General features: G+C 38.9%; 2 protein-coding genes across 13 annotated transcripts in view; both read left to right on the top strand.

Annotated features, from left to right (window-relative positions):
- Positions 1-13,103, top strand: part of ripor1 (RHO family interacting cell polarization regulator 1) — a 74,556-nt gene extending 61,453 nt beyond the window's left edge. For all 4 annotated transcript variants that reach the window (XM_081373039.1, XM_081373038.1, XM_081373040.1 and 1 more), the window contains exons 13-22: positions 824-1,786; positions 4,114-4,247; positions 4,549-4,705; positions 5,141-5,276; positions 5,514-5,675; positions 7,340-7,498; positions 9,593-9,789; positions 10,781-10,864; positions 11,090-11,180; positions 11,524-13,103. In XM_081373039.1, the coding sequence (XP_081229165.1) occupies positions 824-1,786; positions 4,114-4,247; positions 4,549-4,705; positions 5,141-5,276; positions 5,514-5,675; positions 7,340-7,498; positions 9,593-9,789; positions 10,781-10,864; positions 11,090-11,180; positions 11,524-11,621 (2,181 nt within the window). In that variant the 3' untranslated portion in view covers positions 11,622-13,103. The remainder of the gene's footprint in view (positions 1-823; positions 1,787-4,113; positions 4,248-4,548; positions 4,706-5,140; positions 5,277-5,513; positions 5,676-7,339; positions 7,499-9,592; positions 9,790-10,780; positions 10,865-11,089; positions 11,181-11,523) is intronic.
- A 565-nt stretch (positions 13,104-13,668) lies between these two features.
- On the top strand, positions 13,669-21,050 carry ctcf (CCCTC-binding factor (zinc finger protein)). 9 transcript variants are annotated; one of them, XM_081373285.1, is made up of 14 exons: positions 13,718-13,853; positions 15,496-15,602; positions 15,689-15,718; positions 15,813-16,379; positions 16,475-16,814; positions 16,932-17,102; positions 17,198-17,331; positions 17,433-17,553; positions 17,662-17,811; positions 17,938-18,098; positions 18,203-18,385; positions 18,476-18,614; positions 18,811-19,017; positions 19,108-21,050. In XM_081373285.1, exons 2-14 carry the CDS (start codon positions 15,579-15,581, stop codon positions 19,329-19,331), a joined length of 2,451 nt encoding a protein of 816 aa, XP_081229411.1. In that variant the 5' UTR covers positions 13,718-13,853; positions 15,496-15,578; the 3' UTR covers positions 19,332-21,050. The 9 variants fall into 9 exon arrangements, with proteins under 9 accessions (XP_081229414.1, XP_081229412.1, XP_081229411.1 ...); XM_081373283.1 differs by having other exon boundaries at positions 19,105-21,041; XM_081373284.1 differs by lacking the exon at positions 13,718-13,853 and adding an exon at positions 14,114-14,894 and having other exon boundaries at positions 19,105-21,041.
- Positions 21,051-21,280: the final 230 nt, after the last annotated feature.

Genomic DNA, 21,280 nt, shown 5'->3' with positions numbered 1-21,280 from the left:
AATAGTCACACACTTAAATAAGGAAAGACAGAAATCTAGAAAGAAAACTGTCAACAAAATATTTAAAATTTACAATTTTTTTTGCTCATTATGATTTGTTTTTAGGTTTAACTTGTTAAAAGTACAAGCTGTATCAGTAAGGCATTTGTGTCCTTTAACTGAAAGACTGCTATATTGACCATTTAAGATCAATTTCATTCTTCTGCTTAGTATTTATTTGTAATAGAAATATCTAATGTGTATAACATCATGATTATTCAAAAGTTTGGGGTCAGTAAGATTTAAGAAATAATTGTTTAAATTCACGAGGATTTATTGCACACAAAAGATTTCTATTCCAAATAAATAATTTTCTTTTGAAACTTCTATTCATCAAAGAATCATGGAAAAAAGTATTACACTTCCATTATCAGCATATACAGCACTAAATCAGCATATTAGAACGATTTCTGAAGGACCATGTGACACTCAAGACTGGAGTAATGATGCTGAAAATTCAGCTTTGAATTACAGGAATGAATTACATTTTAAAATATATTCAAATAGATAAGTTATTTTAAATTGTAATCATTTCACATTATTAGTTTTACCCTAGTTTTGATCAAATAAATGCAGCCTTGTTGGTCATAAAAGACTGTCAGACGGTCTTTTAAAAACATTACAAAATCTTTCCAACCCCTTTTGACCGGCTCTGTGTGTCAAGCATTGTCTTTACAACTCAGTGTATTTAGAGAAACATTAACGTGAGTCATGTGAAAGGGTCTTTATTTAAATTATCATAATCATTTGTTTTCATCTTCATAATCTATTTCTTCCCCGCTAGAATATGTTGAGGAGGCAAGAAGAGATGGAGAACGGAACGGCTTGGTCAAACTCCTCTGAATCCTCAGATGATTCCTCCAGTCCTCAGCTTTCCTTGGGAATGCGTCACGCACACAAGAACTTAGTACAGCCTGAGGTACAAACTGCTCCTCCTGCCATTGAAATCTCATTTGCACCCCGCGAATCAGCGACCTCTACTCCCACCCGCCTGGCCAATCAGAAAGAAGAGGAGGAGGAGGAAGAAGAGGAGGATCTGAAGAAACCAGCAGCCTCCATAACAGTCACCACTGAGGCTCCTGTAAAACAGGAAGTGCCCAATGGCCATCCCAGCTATTCTCGCTCACTTAGCCATATCAGCGAGAACAGCGCAGATGGTGTTTCGATAGACAGACTGGCTTTGGAATCTGTGGAGGCCACTGAAGTAACTTCGAAGGTCTCTTCGGTATTTGTAAGTGACATTGCCATGGATATGCCCCACCGAGCAGAACCATGTTTTGTAGTACCAGACACTCAGGAGATCTGTCCCTTTCCTGATCCCTCCACAAGTGAGCCATCCTGTCCCACTGAGCCACTGAACTGTTCAGAAAGTCGCTCTCCTGCAGAAACAACAGCTTGTGACTCAGCTGTAAAAGCTAGAGAGCTCACGTCTAAGCCCACCTGTGGAGACAAAGACTCTTCCTCCAGTGCTATTGCTTTGTCCCAGCAGATGGACAATGGTGTTCCTAGGACTGGTTCCTCTTGTGAGCCACACCTCACAAAGACACAAACAGGCGACCTGCTGGCAGAGAAATCTGGTTCTTTAGTAGACATCAGACCCATGGGTGGTTTGGAGGAACAATCAGCAGACAGCAGCGTGGAAGAGGCCCTTAGTGGCGTTTTGTCCTCGCTTGATGACTACAGAGGCCAGTTCCCAGAACTGCAGGTCTTAGAGCAAGAGCTGAAGCTGTTGGAGGAGGCGCTAACAGTGAGTGCTGCAACTTTTTTTTACTGTTTGTGGGTTTGTTGTTGTGGTTTGGAGTCAGTTTGGAGTCAGTTTTTTTTACAGAGACAATTACAGAGAAAATTGTTCACCAAGTAATGCAATGCAACCAAATTTTTTATTCTTAATTTTTTTATTTTATATAAATAATTTTTAGCTTCAAAAATATATTCATTATTTTAATAATGCTTATGATATGTACAGTCACGTGTATTTAAGTTGTATGAAAAATATGTTATATACAAAATATGATAAATACTTTATTATTTAATTTATTTAAACTTAGATTGCATTTACATTTGGCATTAACATGCGATCACTGTGATCTGATCAAGCAGTTCGTATCATCAGCCAATCAGAATAAGGTGAGTTTTCACTTGTCAGCAACTAGTGGCTTCTGTATCTGGATAAATTTTCAGATATCTGTTTCCATCGCAATATTTAAAACAAGTCTATAATGGAAAATGTCGACTTGAAGTGGTGGGGTTTCTTTTAAAGACCATTTCAGTCGTTTGGCTATGGCTACACATTTCAAATCTCATAAAATGAGGGGGAGGTTTCAAAAAATAATACATTGCATGTTAGACTTATGGGTCCAAAATATGGGCCAGATGTAGTTGAAAAATTGCGCATCATTTACAGACAATAAACGGCTGTGCAACTTTCAGGTGCGAAAGCAAACTTACTGCGATCTACTCCGCCCTTGATTGTCACGCAAAAAAACCTGCTACATTATAGTGAGCGCTGTTTTGTGTAACATTGACCTGTGAATGCAGATATGATGGCTAGATTGCATTAACATTACTCTGAGATCCGATCACAATGCATCTTCGACAGATATCTAGAAGATCGATATATTGATCGACATTTGAAACCTTTTATGAGATGGAGAAGGTCAAGGAGGTTGAAAATGAAGACTAATTTGCTTTAACCTCTGTCCTTTCCATCATGCAGTGGAGCTTCACAGATTTAGGGGTCATTCACACAGAACGTATATTTGCTGTTAAAAACGCAAAATGCAGGTCAGTGGAGCAGAAAAACGCAAGGTCTGGACTCAGATGTGTTTTTAAAAAGTTTAACTTATTTTAACGTGTTTAGAGCGCTCCGTCATGCACGAGATGCTGCAAAAGACGTGTGCAACTGTTAAACAAGTCCGTCTAGTGCGTTTGCATTGAAAAACAGTGGAAAAGTAGCGCAGTGGACTGAAAAAAAAAACATTCTTTGTGAATGGCCTCTTAGGGTGTAGCTCTTCCTGGCTGACTGAGATGTTAGATTCTCCATGTGTCGGGTCCAGAAGACTTTGGGTGTTCCTTGTATCCATGACTCACGATAACCATCAAAGTCTCAGATCCGGGTTTGGGTTCAGAGGCTTTGGTCTTCTTCTGTAAAACAATAGAGTTCATCAAAGACATGCCCCTTGCTTTCACTGTTAACCGCTTCATCCTGTGTCTACAGAGGAGGTTTTCCCGGCACATCTTACCTTAGTCATAGACTAAACACAATGTGTCTCTTTCCAGAATTGGCCTTATGAATGTTCCAGGTTTTACAAGTTAAGCTCTATTGACACTGACTGTCATGTTGTTGATTAACAGATATAAAAAAATTAAAAAAACACTGTAATTGCAGTATTGCACTTTCAATAGAAGTATATTGCTCAAGGTATTTGGAAGAGTTTAACATAAAAAAATGTGCAGATTGGATGTACCTGTAACTTGCAGAGACAAAGTTAGTTTGCGATTCTATCATACAAGCCTTATGTTCACAATATCTGCCAATATTTTTGAAACTGTGTGTATTTAACATAACCCTGTGCAGTGCCTTGCCCCAATAGACTTCAATTGGAAATGCATTTCTGTAAACATGATTTTTGCTTGAATTTTCACTGTGGTAACTGACAATAATATCACGTAATCAACAATTCAGCCTAGAACTTTAGGCCTTAAAAAGATATTTCACCCAAAAATGAAAATTTTGTCATTTACTCACCCTCAGGTTGTACCAAACCTGTATGAGTTTCTTTCTTCTGCTGAACACAAAAAATACATTTTAAAGAATGTTGGCCCATTGACTTCCATTGTAGGAAAAATGTACTATGGAAGTCAATGTCTGCCGTCAACTGCGTAAATTATGACAAAACATTTTTTGGGGGGTGAATTACCCCTTTAAAATCTGGGGCTTCTTTTAACTAATAATAATAATTTAATTTGTATTTTTTAATGAGCTTTTGAAACATTTTACACTTTAAGAGTTTTTAATTAGGCCTATTTATAAAACTAACAAGATTTATAGTTTGCAAATGTGTGTATCTGCAGGTACGAAGTCGCAGTCGCTCATCCAGTGTCAGTTTGACGGTTGAGACGGCTCTTGGAAGCTTTGACTTCCTCAATACATCAGACTTAGAAGAAGAGGAGGAGGAGGATGGCGAGAAGCAGAGTGTGACAGACAGGTCAGAACTTAAGAAATGTCTCACCTTTCTGATGTCAAGGGGTATTTTAAAGTAAAAAAAAAAAAAAAAAAAGAGAAAGAAACCAAGTTCAACCGAGGTTTTTCATCAAAATACATTGCTTGTATAATGCTACATGACACTACTGCCACCCAGTGCCTTGAAAGACAACCGTTAGTTTGAACGTATGACTTCACAACTTTATCTATAGCAGTCTCTTTATTCTTTTCCTGAAAATGTTTTTGCCATTTTTCTTCTCTTGTTTGACGTGTGTTTGTTCTTGTGTATGTTTTGACTGATACAGCACAGAAGAGCGTCCAGCGGCTGTGGAGAGCGCAGGAGAGGATGAGGGCTGTGAGGCGCGATGTTGGGACACTCCCTCCGGTCCTCTAAGCACGGGCTGCCCGGCTCTAGATCACACCCTGCTGGTTCATCTGAAGAACTGCAGCTCACAGCTACTGGTCAGTTACTGTACTTCATATGGACATTTGGTTACACATATATGAGAATAATCGGAATGTGTGCAGAATTCTGTTTTGTTTCTATTGTGTTAAGCATAAGTGTAAATACATTATAACCCACATAAGTATTAATGTTCTTCTTGAATTCACTTATTGAATAAATAATCTTCAATAATAATAATAATAATAATTTCTATAATTATAAAGGATGTCTAAAGTAAAAAAAGTCTTAAATTAACATTTTGAGAGTCTAAATGTGTAGGTGTGTGTGTGTGATTAATTGGAGATTAATTAGCACATATATTAAATTGAAGACGGTTCTTAGTATTATATATATAATTACTACTGTTAACACTGGGAATGTTTATGTTTGAAGTGTTTTCACTGTGTCTGAGCGCCTGTATTCATACTCTGTGTTTTGTTTTTGTAAAACAGAGGTTAGGCACATTCGGGCCTCTGCGCTGTGGGGAGATGTACGCTCTGGACCGACTTCTCAGGGAGGCGAGAGTCCTCGAGCTCATACGATGGGTTGTGAAAGACTCAAGGGGCGGAGTCATCCAACCAGAGGAGGGTGAGTCTCGCAGGTTTTTAAATGAAACCGTTATATTACTACTTTACCTCAGTTTTCTCTCTGTGGTGCTTCCTTTGTATCTCAACTATGTACTCTTATTTCTGTGCAAATGTTCATACATTGTTTGTCATGTGTCACAGATCTTACATTATACAACAGAATGTTATTTCACGTATTTGTCAGTATTTTTTCCTCACAACCACCTTTTTCTGACATTCTCTTTGTTTGTCGGAGCAGTTGTTCCTCAGTTAGATCAGTGCCAAGGGGCTGTGTTGCTATGGCGGCAGTGCACGGATGGCTGCAGTGTGTACAGCACCTCCACAGAGGCCTTCTTACAGGCGCTCAGCGATGCTTACGCCAGCAGACTCCCAGAGAGAGGAGTCGGCTTCACAGACACAGGTATGTGTGTGGCTGTAGTGTATTAATGCATGAACAAGCACTGGAAATGAGTAATTGGCTGATTGGTTTCTAAATTGAAATAGCTGTTCAATTATACTGGTGTTCAAGGACAAGCATTAAGCTGGTTTAGATCGTATTTATCTGACCGCTACCATTTTGTTTATTTAAATGGAGAAAAATCTATCATAACTCCAGTAAACTATGGAGTGCCGCAGGGATCTGTGTTAGGCCCTCTATTATTCTCAATATATATGCTACCACTTGGAAATATTATAAGGAAACATGGAATTAGTTTCCATTGTTATGCTGATGACACTCAAATCTATATTTCATCACGGCCAGATGAAAACGCTAAATTATCCAAATTGACAGAGTGTGTTAAAGATATAAAAGATTGGATGACGCATAATTTTCTTTTATTAAATCCAGACAAGACAGAGGTACTACTTATCGGTTCAAAAAACCACCCACAAAACCTCTCACAATACAACTTTAACATAGTAGGATGTCCTGTTACTTCATCCTCTACAGTAAAAGACCTGGGTGTTATATTAGACTGCAACCTGTCTTTTGAAAATCATATTTCATATGTTACAAGAACAGCCTTTTTCCACCTTAGAAACATTGCTAAGCTACGTAATATGCTATCAGTTTCTGACGCAGAAAAGTTAGTTCATGCATTCATGACCTCGAGACTAGATTACTGTAATGCGTTATTAGCCGGTTGTCCTGCATCCTTAATAAACAAGCTACAGTTAGTCCAAAATGCCGCCGCTAGAGTTCTAACTAGATCAAGAAAATATGATCATATAACACCGATTTTATCATCCCTACATTGGTTACCTATAAAGTCCCGTATTAATTACAAGGTATTGCTACTGACTTATAAAGCCCTAAACGGCTTAGCTCCAGTCTATTTAACCGATCTTCTATCGCCCTATAATCCATCGCGCTCTTTAAGGTCACTAAATTCGAGGCTTTTGGTCATACCTAGGATATCCAGATCCACCAAAGGAGGGAGAGCATTTTCACATTTAGCACCAAAACTCTGGAATAGTCTTCCGGATACTGTTCGTTGCTCAGACTCGCTCTCCCAGTTTAAAACTAGATTAAAGACGCATCTCTTCAGCCAGGCATTCATATAATACTTTTAATCCTACAGTTAAATCCGACCTCTAGTTCATAAACGCCAGAGGAGAACTGGCCCCCGACTGAGCCCGGGTTCTCCCAAGGTTTTTTTTTTTTTCTCCATTAGGTCACCTGATGGAGTTTTTCGGTTCCTTGCCACTGTTGCCTTTGGCTTGCTCAGTTGGGGATATTTGGGGATATTTAATTGAATTAATCAATCAACGATACTATTGATCAGCATTACCGAACGTAGACGTTCCACTAGAAACAAACATTGATGTATTGTTCTAATTTATTACTGTGAAGCTGCTTTGATACAACCTGTGTTGTGAAAAGCGCTATATAAATAAACTTGACTTGACTTGACTTCAATCCATTAATCAACATAAATTACAACCTTAACTATAACTTCCTGTATTGTATCTACTGGAAGTATTTAATCTCCTGCTGATGAGACCATAGGCTAAATTTCAGTTGGCCTAATCAGATTGTCTTTTGACGCTCTGTTACACTGAACTTATGTGTGTGTGTGTTAGTGTTTCTTCGCCTGCTGGAGCGGATCCTGGAGAGGAAGCTGCCCAGGCGTGCAGGAGGTGCGTCCAAAGAGACTCTCACCCTCTTCCAGTTTTGGAGCTACCTGGAAGCAGAGGGGGTGAATGACTTGGACACACACATTCTTGAGCTGGCTGAAGAAGGTACATTTGAGGGCCAGATGAAGGCCTGTGTACATAGACATTAATTTGCAGCGACAAATCGACCAATAAAAAATTTAAACATCCTTAAAAGAAAATACACAATTTTGCTTCTCAAATAGATTTCAGAGAATCTTGTGCTACAGTTCACAAAAGTTTGGAGTCTAAAGTTTTCTAAAGTGAATTTACTTTTATTATATATAATTTTAAATAATTTTACTTAATACATATAATTTTATTTTTATTATACTTTTATTCAGCAAGGACACATTCAATTGATCAAAAGTATGAGTAAATAAATGCTGCTCTTTTGAACTTTCTATTCATCAAAGTATCTTGAAATAAACTTGTTTTAACATTGGTAATACTAAGAAATATTGCTTGAGCTCCAAATCAGCATATTAGAATGATTTCTGAATGATCATGTGATAGTAAAGACTGGAGTAATGATGCTGAAAATTGCATCACTTACATTTTAAAATATATTAAAACAGAAAACAGCTATTTTAAATAGTAATGATATTTCACAATTTTACTGTTTTTACTGTATTTTGTTTTGGAGGTCAAAAAACACTTTAATTTTCTCTTAAAATACTTTGCACATTACCTCATTTCTCAAAGAGTCTGAAAACAGTTCGTTCGAAGATTCAGTTTCTCTAAACCCCTCCTTTCTGCCAGCCTACTCTGCTCTGATTGGTCTGAATAACTTTATTTTTCGTGCACTTTGCAGACTTTTACATTCACAAACAGCTATATTACACACTGCATGAAGCATAATAGGGTCACATTAAAATAGAAAAAATTGTAATAGTATATCACAATATTACTGTTTTTACTGTAATTTTGATCAAATAAATGCAGCCTTGGTGAGCATATAAACATAAAAAAGCTTACCAACCCCATTTTATTTTAAACAGAGTAAATCAAGATTTATTTTTTAATGGCATGTACAGTTTTATAATTAAGCATAAATCTAACAATATATTTTAAAGATGGTCCTTTAAAAACAGAACACTATTTGCCAAATAGGTAAAAAAAACAAGTAATAAAAACTCAGTGAGTGTTTTAGCACAATTTTCTGACGTCATGGGATCACAACACTAAGAGATAGTAAATCTTTTTATGTTTTTTTTTTTTTTTTTTTTTTTTGTGTGCGTTCCCGAGATTAGACCTTCCTTAACATAATGCCGAAAACCTCCGAAGTCTCTAGGTGGTCTGGTTGAGGAGGAGATAGAAGTGCAAGATTGGTGCGCACAGACAGAACAGAAATCATGAGTTAACAATCGCAATTTTGTCCGTTGGAAAATTGCGCTAAAAATCACAAACAATATGCAAACTATTTTCCCTCCAGATTATTTATTTTTAGTGGCAAAGCGGATTTGTTTTCAAAATAGAATTACATCTTATTTTACTTGGGCCTGGTTTCACAGAGAGGGCTTATATTAAGCCAGGATTAGGCCTTAGTTCAATAAGGAAATTTAAGTAGCTTTAATAAATGTGCCTTAGAAAAAAACTTTCCTGGTGTGCATCTTGAGACATGTTTAAGATATGTCAGTGCAAGTTGCTTTTAGTTAAAACAGCTCAAACATGCATTTTAGTCTGGGACTAAGCTGAAGCCAGGGGGTAGTTTTTTAAAAACTAGTTTACAGCTCACCAATGATGTTACGGCATTCAGCAGCAAAAACACCTTATTTGACCAACAGTACAGCCATTTGGGACCTCCAGCATTAAAATAACTGTCAGTGTAACAAGACTTGAGTGAGTGCTGTTCAGTGTTAATTGGGATTGAATGCGAAATCCAATTCATTACAAATTGAGATCTTTCATTGAAAATGAGCAATGTTTTTGTCACTGCTGTATGTTGCTGCAGATTGTTGTGAATTGTGAGCGCTCTTAAGTGTTAATGGACTATAACAGTCATTAGCAAGAGTGATCTGCAAAGCATCTGGAGTGGTATCAACCACTCCCTACACCCCCATTCATCCTCTCTGTCGATGTGGTTTCTCTGTGCATCTTTCCACTCCTCCCCCGCCTCATGTTTTCTCTGCAGTGTATCTGTTTCATCCATGTCTCTCTTTCGTTCTCCTTCTCCTGCAGTGTGGCTAGTTCAATGCCTGCAGTCTGGAGATCAAGATGTTCTGGTAAAATCTTTGAAGAAGCCTCCAGAGTGTAGTCTAAAGAGGGAGGGCTTGCGGGCAGTCAGTCTGCTGCTGAGGGACCCGAGGGGGAAAGTGTGCAGTGCTGCCAGTTCCCTGCTGCGGAGTCTAGCGGAACAAACCCGCCACAGGGAGAGGGTAAGAAGTGCACTTAACCATCCTCCTGCAAAAACTCTCTGTTTGTGCTTTTGGAGGTGAATATTTCAACAGATTTGCAGGTCAAATGAACTTCAGGAACTTGCACATCCATGGTTATTTATCCATGTTCCACTTGTTTGTAATGTCTATTTACTTTTTTAAAAACATAATAAAGTATAGGCTCAAATTAAAAATAAAATACTTTTCTACAAAAGCAATATCCAGAGTTTAAGTATAAGCTATGAGATCACATGGTTTTTAAGATCATGAGAAACATTAATTCTGCAAAATGTCTCCAAACTTTATTTATTTATTTTAAGGTATTTATGTATTTATTTTATTTTAAACTACTGTTACTAAAAATAATTAAATAAATAATAATAATAAATAAAATTTTATTTCAGCTAGTTGCAAAGGCAATTTTTCCTCACGTTTGTATAGTTTAAGTACTAAAATAACTAAAACTACATAAACACACAACAAAATTACTAAAACTTTAAAATTAAATTAAAACAGGAAACATAAAAGTAAAAAACACTATAGTTGTACATCAGTGATACTAAAATAACATTGTCTAATGCTCACTTAAAGTTAATCTTAAAAAACACTAATAATTTTGCACTGTTAAATGTAATCTTTAGAAAATTTCAGAAAGAATATGCATTTTTCATACTGTACTGCATTGTACATAATGTTGTGATGCCTAAATTTACTAGTAGCATTTAAAATGATAGATTTTAGTGTTATATTTTTATTGTATTATTTAATGTTTTAGGCAAAACAGTATAATAAGTAATTTTAATACTGACCATTTATCAGTTATCCCCCATAACATGAAAACAATAATGGGCGTTGGTATTGGCCAGAATGTTAATATTTGTGCATCCCTAATCATCACCATTAAATGCAAAGTAAAAGTTTTACTGCTTTGTTATTCAGAAAGGGTTTAGATTGAATCCTCTCTGTGTCTCTCATTATTGTTCTGTCTCAGGCGCTGGTGAGCTGTCTAGAGTTGCTGGAGGATGAAGGCGTTGAGACGCGAGTGTGTGGATGTAAAGCACTCGCATGTCTGAAGGTCAGTTCATGCACGGCTTAACATCTCTCCTCAATAACTCAGTGCCACTCAATCAACATTTACTTTTTTCCTACGCTGTTTATATATATGCTTGCATAACTTCAAGAACCTGGTGGTTAGATGTGCTGTAATGATTTGAGTGGGAATCAGATTGTATGCAGCATCACACCTCAGTGTTGGTGGAGGACTTTAAGGAAAGTGTCTGTCTGTGTTTGTGCATCACAGGCCAAAGAGAGCATCGAGCAGCTGGTGTATCTGTGCCGGACAGATAAAGAGGATGTGAGGGATGCTGCCAAACAAGCTCTGCTTGTGCTAGGTAAGCAGTGAATGAACTAAACAACCGAAAATGGACTGGTAAAGGAAAGATCAGTAATGAAACTGAAAGCATGGATCAGCTGCAAATGTGAAATAATGTGTTCCAAAAGTGGAGCCATGGAAAAACTGGAAAGATCAGAATTTCATTCCAGGTCCAGAAAATACATTCTCATAGTTTTAAAAATAGGTAAAGTTTTGCAACATAATTTGTTGAACAATTTATGAACATAATTTGCGATCATGATTTTCCGATTAAATACCAACAAAAATGTAGTCAAAAGGTATTGTAATTTTCAAGAGGAGGACAATGTATCTTATTTCCATTTCATTTGTTTTAATTGCAGGTGAGGAGGGGAAGATGGCCCATCGACACCTTGAGTCCTCACAAGATGGAATGTCCCGCCTTTTTGCACCCGGCAGTATGGCCAGTACGGCTTTCTAACACAATCAACTGGCCGATACTTGTTGAAAACAATGTACTTGCGTCTCAGTATCCTCACTGTCACGATCATGCCAATTACAAACTATTAAATGCACACTACTATCAAACCGTTTTAAATGACACAAATCAGCGTGATCACACTCTTACAGATAGCGTGTCAGCATTGTCCTCAAAGACATGGACGAATGTTTTACAATCATTAGACAAGAGGACTTGTATGTCGGTCTGTATGTTATTCATATTTTGGACATGGCCTAAGATGAACTACTGTAAAGTGATGAGGTAAGATACATAGGTGGGTGTGGGTTTATAAACAATGTTTTGCTGCCTTAAGTTTCGGCACAGTGGTGTTGCCTTCATGATTCATGGAATGAAGCTGGACCCTAGTCAGCAATACAAGTGATGACTGATAGTGACAAGAGATAAAGTGATATTTTCACTTTATTGATGCAAGAAGGCAGTGACTAGCTGCAGAGTACATGGAGAATATGATTGACCACTTTGTGAAGAGTGCTTATGTGTGTGTGTACATATTGATTGGAGAATGTATGTTGATAGCTGAGGTCACACCTCAGAAAGTAGGATGGGGATCTTGGAAAATATTTCCTTATTAATCCCAAACTTTCATAGGGACTTTGTTGCCATAAAAGTGTAACAGTGCCATTCCATACTGTCATATTCTTTACTGATACAGAATATATATCTATATCCCATTGGAAGTGTAAATGTTTTGTGTTGTAATTTAGTTTAAATGTTTAAATGCTCAATAGCAAATGCAGATCTGATTTGATTCACCATGCACTTCACATTTAAGCCACTGGCAATGTAATATCTGCTGTAAAAGTGGTGAAGCTGTTCATTTTTTTTATTCATTCTTAAAGATGTCATCATTATTATGGAGTGAAAGCTGTTAACAGTGGTGAATATTGCCTTTTTGAAATAGGTTCCGACAACCTCTCTGTGCTTGTGATCTTCAGAGTGGCCATAGATCATGCTTGACTCAGAGCATTTCTCCAGTGCTGCTAGACTGAAAGGTTCTGAGTTGAAACCAGGGAAGGTTCATTTGTTTTTAAATAACATTATTTTCTAGTTCAATCTGTTTCAGGCTTCAATATGACAAAGAACGCCTCTTCAGTGTATAAGTGCCTCAAATTAGTATGGGGAGCAAGAGAATGAGATAGATAGACTTTATTTAAAACTCAAGACTGCGGTTTAGGATTGCAAACTGCAGAACAGATTTAAATATATTTTTCATTATTATCTACAGATTGTGCAGCATTAAATAACTGATTTACTTTTGATTTTTTTTATTTACTCTAAATATGTATATTGTCTGACAAGGATATTGTTGACATCAACGGTAAAGGAAACTATTAAAATTATGAACACTAAAACTTGCCTGATTTGCCTTTATTGACAAATTTGTTATCTGTACTTTGTCACAAAGAAAATTATAAAATAAAGGGATTACATATTTTGAGCATTTCTACATGTATGCGCAAATAGATTAATTCAATAATAAAGGAATCAACATCAATCAAAACAGTATTACATTACAGAGGAGTCAAATATCAATAGTGTATTGATTAAACCAGGGTTCCCACACTTGGTGATATATATCTATATTTATCACACTATATATATATATATATATATATATATATATATATATATATATATATATATATATATATATATATATATATATATATATATATATATATATATATAGTGTGTGTGTCTGTGTTTTATATATACTGTATACTATAAAAAAAACCACTTTCATTTTCATTTAAATTGTATAGGCTTTCACACTGATATTTCCAATTTGGGAGTGTGGGAACACAGTTAATCTATTCTATTCTCTTCTAATACCTTCTTATATTGTAATAAGAGGATCAGATACTGCAACGTTAAACATACTTTGATACAAATTTGACTTAACGTCTAAAAAAAGCCCACATCCCGTAATTCAAAAGTAGCGCCCCACACGGCCAATCCGCACACTGCTTTTGTTTACAGCCCTCCCCCTCGCCACCGCCCCCCTGCGTGACGCGCGTGCGCAACAGCCGCTAAGGGCCGCCATTTTGTGCGGAGCCTACTCTGCAAAAGCGGGAGAGGATTAAAACCGCCGGAGGTGAAGGACGCAGTATTACTCCGTCTCGTCCTAAAGGAAGAACAAACCCTGGGCTTTCTGTCGAATTCAACGCGAGAGCAAATCACCAAACGCAGGTAAAACAGCGCTACTTTTCCGAAAGGGGGGAGTTTTGCAGGAGCTTTAATCGGCCTCTAGGTGTCACGATGGGGCTCCCAGTGCAGGCGGCTGGCGGGGGGTGTTTGTCTCCCTCTATCGTTATCGAAAATTTAGCAAAAAACATTTATAACCCAGAAGTTCGGGCTTCAGCCTGATTATTAAGCACTATTAAGACTATATCAGACGGCATTTCACCACGATGCCATTATTTAACGCCAGGATGTTTGCTTCAATCTTTAGGCCAGGCGTCCATTTTCTGTTTCTTCTCTTTGTTTCCTGTCTTTAGAAACCCGCCGTTTCTGCACGCGCACTTAGCCAACCAGCTAATATGCCTCTTAAAGTTAACCAATTTCCAACCATACATGGACCAATCAGTTTAGAACAAGCACCTAAATACACAAACGTCAAATCCGCGAAGTTTTACACGTAATATCTACTATTTTAAGCCGTGAAACATATTTTAGCTCGCGCCTATAGCCCTGTTCGCGCCCCTCCTAGAGCAGTTAAATTCAAACCCGAGACGATGAAACATTGACCCGGTTCGGCAATAATAAAGTCCCATTACGATGGCCTCTGTTCGCTCTTTGGTCCTTATCACTCCTGAAATCCAAAATGACGCGTTTAAGTCTACGTTGAATAAAAAAAATAACTGCGTCTTTGATTTAGCATAATGTCCTGTCGCCGATGCTAGCGTGTTGCGCAGGTTAAAATCAAACGAGGAAGATGCCGTTGCCAAACTATAAGGATAGCCATTTTCGATAAGCAAGACCGAGCCTCGCCTTACACTCCCCGAATCCTAGCGTTTATCGCCTGAAAACAGCCGGATCGCCGCAGTCGTTGGTCTCGGTGCGACCGCTCACTCTTGAAAGACTAACCTCAAGCAACAAACGACTGAAGGGATAAAAACTGTAGAGAGCTCCCTCTACAACCCGACTGGTAGTGGTACAAAAACACGATTAACCATCGCAGAATGCCCTCTTGCTGTGGAAAATCATAAGGGTGTTTTAAAACGTGTGAAGGTAAGGATAGTGAGACACATTTTGTCGGTTTAATGGGTTGGTGGCCGAATGCGCGCGAACATAAGGAAGTAGAAGCGAGAATCGGTTAAGATGATGCTTTCTGGCTTCGAATCAAGAGTGCAAGACTTGGTTTTGGTTTGATAGAACTCACGTTCAAGTTGCAAGTTTTCCGAGGTTATGTATAAGTGTTATTATGTTAGGAAAACAAACTTATATATATATATATATATATATATATATATATATATATATATATATATATATATATATATGTATATGTGTGTGTGTGTGTGTGTGTGTGTGTGTGTGTATATACATGTATATCTAGAAGAGTGTGTGTGTGTATATATATGTGTGTGTGTGTGTCTATATATATATATATATATATATATATATATATATATATATATATATATATATATATATATATATATATATGACACACACACACACACACATATATACATACACGCATTACAATATTAATAGGTATATTAATTAACCCCAAAGAGGGGTGTGTTCAAGAGAAAAAAAAGAGCTGTAAACTGAAAGTATGTTTTGTTTTTCACATTGATGGATTGATTTGTTTGCATCCCAACAGGTTGAGCTAGGTAGTAAGAAGCAGAGTTGAGGCAGGTAGCACATTCATCGGAGGCAGAAAGTGGTGGAGGCAGGGGTAGAGAGATGAAGTATTCATTTTTGATGCAGGTAAACTCACAGTACTCTATACAAACACCAAAGTCATGGATACCTATGGAAGTGCCAACTCAACCCTTTTGTTCACCTTTTGCAAGGTTGATAGCAGCCTGTCTCAGTGTGTGTATGTAAGTAAACGCTACAGATTGCAGTCAGGTAGGAAAACTTAAACGTCTTACATCTAGTGTTACGTTCTAACTTTTTCGCTTTTAATTGCAATAGGTATTACCCATGGAAGGGGGACCGACTGAGGCGGTGGTGGAAGATGCAGGGGATGCTTTCAAGGCCAAGGAATGTAAGACATACCAAAGGCGGAGAGAAGATGAGGAAGTGGGAGCTGAATTGTTGCAGGCTGCTGGGTTAGAGCAAGTCCAGATTGAAGGACAGCCTGTGGTGGAGGCCCAGCAACAGCTGGTCGAGAGTGTAGTTAATGTCAACAGCAGTGTGGAGATGATGGTGATGGACTCCCTGGACCCTGCCCTACTCCAGATGAAGACCGAAGTCATGGAGGCTGCTGTCGGAGCACCTGTTGGTGTGGCTGGTGCTGCCCATGAAGCCACAGTCACAACTGTCGATGACACTCAGATCATCACCCTGCAGGTGGTGAACATGGAGGAGCAGCAGTTGGGTTTGGGAGAGCTGCAGCTAGTGCAGGTGCCTGTTTCTGCTGTCCCCGTCACTGCTGCCACTGTGGAAGAGCTGCAAGGGACACTGGTTGATGCCACTGCCATGCCTAAAGATGGGGAGCCAGTCATCTGTCACACCCTGCCATTGCCTGAGGGCTTCCAGGTTGGCCATAATTTCTGCTTTGAACAGACTACAGTTTTAAATGCAGTTGGGCTCTGACTATCTGGTGAATTTAAATGTTATATCTTCTCTTACAGGTGGTCAAGGTGGGTGCAAATGGAGAAGTGGAAACTGTGGAGCAAGACGAGCTCCAGGCCCAAGAGGATCAGGCTCCACAGCAGGAGGAGGAGGAGATGACTGAAGCCCAAAATGAAGACCCCACGTGGTCCAAAGATCCAGATTACACACCCCCTGTTAAAAAGGCTAAGAAGACTAAGAAAAGCAAGCTGCGCTACAACACGGAGGGTGATAAAGACATGGACGTGTCTGTGTATGATTTTGAGGAGGAGCAGCAGGAGGGACTGCTTTCTGAAGTCAATGCTGAGAAAGTTGTGGGTAATATGAAGCCACCTAAACCAACCAAAATCAAGAAGAAAGGTGAGAATGTGTGATGCATACAAAATGAACAGGGTCTTGCATAATATTAAAATATAATCTCAATGTTAGATCTGTGCCAGGTCTACTAAATCACTGCATTATGTCCACTGCATACAGGTGTTAAGAAGACATTCCAGTGTGAGCTGTGCAGTTACACCTGCCCGCGCCGTTCCAATCTGGATCGCCACATGAAGAGCCACACGGATGAGAGGCCTCACAAGTGCCATCTTTGTGGACGAGCCTTCAGGACTGTGACACTGCTGAGGAACCATCTCAACACCCACACAGGTTCATGATCTCCTTTCAATCCATTAGTGGAAAGGAAAATATAGGCTGTCTAGTGTGAATTAGAAATTGAACCAACCTTTTATTCTTTCTGACAGGCACCAGACCACATAAGTGCACTGACTGTGACATGGCCTTCGTCACCAGTGGAGAACTGGTGCGACACAGACGCTACAAGCACACTCATGAGAAACCATTCAAGTGCTCCATGTGTGACTATGCTAGTGTAGAGGTTGGTCTTATAGCATCGCAATTAGATTTTATGGAAAAATGCATGCCCGTTTTGATTCCCTCTTTTGTGCCTGAATTTAACTGAGCTTTGACACATTTCAGGTTAGCAAGCTGAAGCGGCACATTCGCTCCCACACTGGAGAACGTCCGTTCCAGTGCAGTCTGTGCAGCTATGCCAGCAGAGATACCTATAAGCTGAAGAGACACATGAGGACCCACTCAGGTCAGCAGCACATACCATTTCTCTTTAATTATTGCGGGCAATTTTTTTTTTAGTCTGTTATTTAAATAGAATTGACTTCAACTTCAACTTCTTTTTTCTGTCCTACAGGAGAGAAGCCCTATGAGTGCTATATCTGTCATGCACGTTTTACCCAGAGTGGTACCATGAAGATGCACATTCTGCAGAAGCACACAGAAAATGTGGCAAAATTTCACTGCCCCCACTGTGACACAGTTATTGCTCGCAAGAGCGATCTCGGTAAAATACATTTTTTCATTTTGTAGTTTTAATGGCTAATTATAGTGGGCTTTTTAATGGCAATGACAGCTTGGAACACACTTGTGGTGTATTGAAGTTAAAATGTTTCATTTGTGCCCATTGCAGGGGTGCACCTCCGTAAGCAGCATTCCTACATTGAGCAGGGCAGAAAGTGTCGTTACTGTGATGCGGTGTTCCATGAGCGCTATGCTCTCATCCAGCATCAGAAATCCCACAAAAATGAGAAACGCTTCAAGTGTGACCAGTGTGACTATGCGTGCCGTCAGGTCAGACAGCTTATGAAATGGTTTTAATTGTTCAGCATAAGCATTCGTTAATTGCAGTGTGTGAAAATCTGATTTATTTAATTTACTCTTCTCCTTCCTAACAGGAGCGTCACATGGTAATGCACAAGCGCACCCATACTGGGGAGAAACCATACGCCTGCAGCCAGTGTGAGAAGACTTTCAGACAGAAGCAGCTCCTGGATATGCACTTTCGGCGCTACCATGATCCCAACTTTGTACCCACATCCTTTGTTTGCACCAAGTGCGGCAAGACCTTCACTCGCAGGGTATGGTACATCTCAAAGAGGTCAGATGAATTTTATGGTGCCATTGGATACAGTAATCGGTGTAACTTTTTTTTTTAACACTTTTAACAGAATACCATGGCCAGACACGCAGAGAACTGCACTGGTGTGGATTCTGCTGATGGAGAGAACGGAACTCCACCCAAAAGGGCTCGTGGTGGCCGAAAGAGGAAGATGCGCTCTAGAAAGGATGATGACGACGATGATAGCGGTGAGTAGCTTGGCTCTAGTTCTGCTACTATGCTGGTGTGACTTTAGTAGCTGAAGAAATATTAAGATAACTAGGTTATCTAAACCTGTTTTAACACGTGGATTATTAGAATGAAATGTGTATGATTATGTGCTAAGTGTAAATCATTACTCTTAATGGTTTTATGAGAGCTTTAACTGTCGCCTGAATATCTCAGATGAGCATGGAGAACCTGACCTTGATGACATTGATGAAGAGGAAGAGGATGATCTCCTGGATGATGAACAAATGGATGTGGAACAGGCTCCACCCAGCGTTCCCATCCCCGCACCAGCTGAACCTCCCGTTAAGAGGAAACGGGGCAGACCCCCCAAGAATGCACCCAAGGCCTCTCCTACAAAGTCTGTCGCCAAAACTACCACAGGTACTGTGTGTGCGTCTGTGTATGAAGACAAACCATTCAAAATCTTTTAGCAGGGTTAAACTAAATGACCCTCTCTGTTTCTCCTAGCAGCTGCTGCCATTATCCAGGTGGAGGATGAAAGCACAGGGGCCATTGAGAACATCATTGTGAAGAAGGAGCCTGAGGGCTCTGATGCGGCTGTAGCTGCCCAGCCAGTGGTGGAGGAAGTGGAGGCAGTCGAGGCTGGTGTAGAAACAGTGCAGCTAGCTGTCCCTGAAGCTGCACCTAACGGTGATCTTACTCCTGAAATGATCCTTAGCATGATGGACCGGTGATCTGGGGATGCGTGTGGACACACAGGCTGATCACACATGCTTGCTTATATGCACATCCCCATATGTGTCCCCTGATTTTATATATATATATATATACATATACACACATGCTCACATACCCCCACCTCCTTTAATTCCACGCTAAGGCCTCATGTCCTGCATCAAATTTCTTAAAGACTCCATTGTTCCTCTTCCTTTTCCTATAAAACTCCACATTATCAATGTCCTAAAGTTCTTACATTTTGTCTTCTCATGACGATCACAAAGCTGCGCTTTTCTACTGTTTCTATCACGGCAGTAGTTCAACTGCTGAGTTATTTTTGCTGTGTACTTGGAGAGGCCAGATGATTTTTGAGAGCAGGAATGTCTCTGACATAATGTGGTATAATACATGCAACTAGACTTTTCTTTACCCAGCTAACCTTCTGTCTTCATTTGTCAATTCAAATCTGACATCACCATGGCAATATGAGAAACTATATAATTTTGTGCCTGGTCAAGCCTTGCTATCTAGAATCGCTGTCACTGCTGTAGAAATGGGTGTTTTCAAGAACTGTCCCTGTCCAAGAAAATCCTCTCAATGTTTGACATTTATGATGACTTTATTCGCTGTTTGTTCCTCATGTGCTCTTTCACTGGTCACAGATGATAATGTTAGGGAGCGTAGAAATGTAGCCGGCTAATTATCATGCCAGGGACGATGACATCCATCCATATGTTAAAAAAAAAAAAAACCCTGCAGTTGATCAATTTGTACAAAAAAGGTAATCTTGGCTAGTCTTGCTTGTAAATAATTTTTATTTTCCGTTTTATTATGAACATTTTAATCTTTTTCTAGTGAATTGATGACCTTGAATGCTAGGGCAATGGCTTTTAACAGTAGTTGTTTGGAAACATGCCACAGAAGGCTTTCAAATGACTTGTGATGGAAAAATAAAGCCTGAACAATCATGTAGGCTGCATAACCCCTTTTCTTTCTGTCCTTCTGTAGCCTGAATCGTTGCATTTGAGTCCGCTCAACTCGCTTGATGGGGAGGGGTTGCTTAGTGTTTTTATGAGAGAGTGGCTTTAATATTGTCCCACCTGACGAATAGGCTTCCTCGTTGGATTTTGTTCTAGCTTTTGTAAAAGGAAGAAAAGGGACAGGACCGGGCAGGTACAGCAACGTGCATGACTCCAATCATTTTGATCTGTTTTGATGTGGTCGTGTTCCCGAAACCACCCCTAATATTAAACTGTTTGTCACACGAGTTGTTAATTTCATGGGATTCTGGAAGGAGACTTAAAGTTTACAATAGGTTTTTCAGACCACATTTAATTTAAGAAGTTTAATACGAGTGTTCGAGGAAGCTATTTTGATATGAGCTGTTTCTAGAAGAGGAAGCTTGGATGGGATATTTGTAAAAAGTTGTCACTTGTTCAAAAGAGCAATGTCCTTATTTCTGATCATTTGGTTTTCAGATTCAGAATGAAGTTTTCCTCCAACATGTAATTGCATTTAAATTGCTTTTTTTAAGCTCTTAATTCTAGGTTAATGCTTTTTTTCTTTTTTTTTTCTTTTTTTTTAACCTAGCTGTACTATTTGAATTTTACAATGGTCAGAAAACCAACCTTATAAAGACATTTATTTTGGTTGCGAGGGTATATAGAGGGCCTATAAGGTAAGATGGTGTGGAGAATGTATTGCTGTACAGCTAATAAAAAAATATTGTCCTTATCAGTGTTTGTCTGTTTATTTTGTGCCAAGTTACAACAGGGAAAAAAGGAATCTTGCATTTGCATTAATTATGATTCGACTGGTTCCAGTAAGCACCAATGAAGGTTTAAAATTGTTTATTCTCTTCTTTTTTTTTTTTTCTTTCTTTTTTTTTTTTTTTTAAATCTGCCAGGCAGCTGAAACATTAAATATAGTAAATATTGCTTCAGCAATGGAGTGGAAATTCTTAGAA

This window comes from Scardinius erythrophthalmus (assembly GCF_964197995.2).
Source record: "Scardinius erythrophthalmus genome assembly, chromosome: 8".
Lineage (NCBI taxonomy): Eukaryota > Metazoa > Chordata > Actinopteri > Cypriniformes > Leuciscidae > Scardinius > Scardinius erythrophthalmus.
This window is presented reverse-complemented; position numbering and strand designations above follow the sequence as displayed.

Bases quoted from the DNA above. Each gene is read 5' to 3' on its own strand.
- ctcf (XM_081373281.1), top strand. From the start codon at position 15,638: ATGGATACCTATGGAAGTGCCAACTCAACCCTTTTGTTCACCTTTTGC. The intron at 15,719-15,812 runs GTAAGTAAACGC...TAATTGCAATAG, and splicing joins GCCTGTCTCAGTGTGTGTAT to GTATTACCCATGGAAGGGGG. The intron at 18,386-18,475 runs GTATGGTACATC...CACTTTTAACAG, and splicing joins GCAAGACCTTCACTCGCAGG to AATACCATGGCCAGACACGC.